The 2,705-nt window shown below is 63.1% G+C and overlaps 1 protein-coding gene across 1 annotated transcript; it reads left to right on the top strand.

The window, feature by feature from the left end:
• The first annotated feature begins 320 nt into the window (after window positions 1-320).
• Window positions 321-1,926, top strand: LOC101654295 (prostasin-like). Its single transcript, XM_013005490.1, has 4 exons — window positions 321-369; window positions 975-1,134; window positions 1,288-1,562; window positions 1,760-1,926. The coding sequence occupies exons 1-4, from the start codon at window positions 321-323 to the stop codon at window positions 1,924-1,926; spliced, it is 651 nt and encodes a 216-aa protein (XP_012860944.1).
• The last annotated feature ends 779 nt before the right edge of the window (window positions 1,927-2,705 follow it).

The raw sequence follows: 2,705 nt of genomic DNA, 5'->3' as shown, positions 1-2,705 counted from the left end.
GACCTCTCTGGCTGTAGACACCGTGTCCCAGGACTGGGGGTGGTGGGGACCGCTGAGGTAGGTGGGAAATGGAAGCCCCCTTGGACCTCAAGCCACTGTGGGGTCACCACCAAGCTCCCATTTTCTCCAGAAGCCTGGGGGCCAGAGGTTATGAGCAGGGCTTGCAGCCAGGGGAGCATGGGACTGGCCTGGGCACTGCCGCCGGGAGGCTGGGTGGCATAGCCTGGGCTCTGAGGGCAGCAGTGCCCGAGACTCCGGGGGAAGAAGACCCTGTTGGCTACAAATCCAGGCCACTCTCTGCTCTTGTCACCTCCCCCCAGATGTGGCTGCTCCCGGCGCTCCTGATGCTTACCTTCCTGAGAGAAAGGGGTGAGTCTGAGGCCGGGGGTGGGCGTGGGGGTGGTATGGGGGGTGCTGGTCACTACCCATGGCACCAAGAGCAGCCACAGCCCCTCCAACCTGCGTGTCCCCAAGGGTGTCTCCTCAGGGGCATGGGGGCCACAACACCCCCCTCCACTTTCCAGCCTCTGCATGTCCCCTGCACCAGGCATCGGTGCTGCTTGTAGACCCAAGAGATAGGGAGGGTGGTGTGAGGGAGGGCACGTGATCCATCCCTGTCCATCTGTCCTTCTGGGGAGTGGGGGGCATGCGAGTGTGGGCCTCATTGGCGTGTTCTCTCCTCCCCACCCCAAGTCCTCGGAGACCTGCAGACCCAGACCCAGAGCTGGGGGCCATTCCCCCGCTGCCTGAGCTCCTGAGCCCTCAGGCTTTGAACTTCCAGGAAATCTGTGTCATGGCACAGGAGGTACCCTGTCACCACTCCTGGTGGTGCCACCCTGGTGGGCATGCAGCAGAAAGCCCCCAGGGGCAGCAGTGCTCCAGGTTTAGGGCACTTAGTCCAGCGGCCCTAGTGCTCAAAGAGGGGGTGTGCTTGGCCCTACTCATCCTCTCACACACCCCCATCTCTCCCTCAGCAAGTGGCCTAGCCCCTGAGACCCGCATTGTTGGGGGGACAGTCGCCTCACCCCACCAGTGGCCCTGGCAGGTCAGCCTCCGTGAGCATGGGCATCATGTCTGCGGGGGCAGCCTCATCAGTGCCCAGTGGGTGCTGACTGCCGCCCACTGCGTGACCAGGTGAGCCCTGCTTGTCCCCAGCCTGTGGGCAGCCTTGGCCAGCCTCTGCCAGTCCTGTTTCTCCTTAGGGGCCTTCAGATGGTGGCTACCTCCATCCTGCACAGCCCAGAGGCACCTGCCACCCTCTCAGCCTCACCCCTCCTTCTTCCTCAGCCCTAAGAGGACCAGAGACCTGAGCGTGCAGCTGGGGGAGGCGCTGCTCTACTCCCGTCCCCCAGGCTCAGCCTTGGTGCCTGTCGCCCACGCCATCTGGCACCCCTCCTACAACGGGGATGCGCTCCAGGGAGGGGACGTGGCCCTGCTGAAGCTGGCCCGCCCCATCCCCTTTTCCCATTCCATCCAGCCTGTGCCGCTGGTCTCACCTGGCACCCACATCCCCACAGGCACCCTGTGCTGGGTGGCCGGCTGGGGCGACATCGAGCAGAGTGGTGAGGCCTGCAAGGCTGGGGCTGGGCTGGGCGGGCAGGCCTGTCACCAGGCAGGACTCACCCTGGGGAGTGTGGAAGACAGGGATGGGACACCCTTCCCTGGGCTCTGAGCCCTGTCCTGGGCCCTGCCCGCAGCCTCATCCTCCGACACCTAAGACCCATGGGATGGTTCCTGCTGACCACGTCTCTGCCCGCAGTGACCCTGCCCAAGCCTTCCTGGTTGCAGGAGGTGGACGTGCGCATCATCAGTCCCCAGAACTGTCAGCAGCTCTATGCGCCCGAGCCGATCTACCCCGAGATGCTGTGCGCTGGCTACTTCCAGAGCAGAAAAGGATTCTGTGAGGTCAGTCCTGAGGTGTCATGAGGCCCAAAGGACAGAGGGTGAGGAGTGCCCAGGGGCTGCTGGAAGCCTGAGCTCAGGGTCATCAGGGTCAGCCTCTTTCAGACACTGGTGGCCACAGGAGCTCCCTGGCCCGGGCCCGGCAGCACCCACCTGTCTCTGCCTCCAGCTCCCCACGGCTTCTCCCCTTCTGTGCACCCACCCCCCTTTTACAAGACCAGCACTCAGAAGATCAGGGTCACCTGCCTCCACTGTGGCCTCATGCCAACCCCACTCATCTTAGGAGGGGCCACACATTGCTCCAGCTCTCTGGGACCCTTGAGGGTCAGAGGACAGTGGTGGGGCAGGTGCCCCGCCACACTTACCTACTTCCCTCTCTGATGCCAGATGACCTGGGAGATGGGCTGGGGTCCAGGTTGCAGGGAGGAAGTGAGTGACACCTTGTGGCCCCTCCTCCAAGGGCCAGGGACTTTGCCCTTTGCCCCCTGTCCTTGCTGTCAGGAGTTCAGAGTGACCCTGACATGAGGACGCACAGAAAGCCCAGCTCTGGCTGTCACCCAACCCCACTGCCACTCTGTCGTTGAACTCCCAGGAACCTTGAGTGAGGGTTCCCAGACCGTCAGTGCTTATGGGAACCGACAGCCTCTTCTTTCTCTCGAAGGGCGGCTGGTGACTTTGAACGGCTCACTTTGCAGTTAGTAGCTTGATGCCTAACCCGCAGAGTCACTGAACCAAACCCACGCTCACAGGTGTGGAGTCGATGTTGACTCCTCACGACCTCAGGACAGAGTAGACCTGCTCCC

This window comes from Echinops telfairi, unplaced genomic scaffold, assembly GCF_000313985.2.
Source record: "Echinops telfairi isolate 266 unplaced genomic scaffold, ASM31398v2 ScPeMD7_5;HRSCAF=22, whole genome shotgun sequence".
NCBI lineage: Eukaryota > Metazoa > Chordata > Mammalia > Afrosoricida > Tenrecidae > Echinops > Echinops telfairi.
The sequence above is the reverse complement of the archived record's forward strand: the minus strand, read 5'-3'. Positions and strand labels throughout refer to the sequence as shown.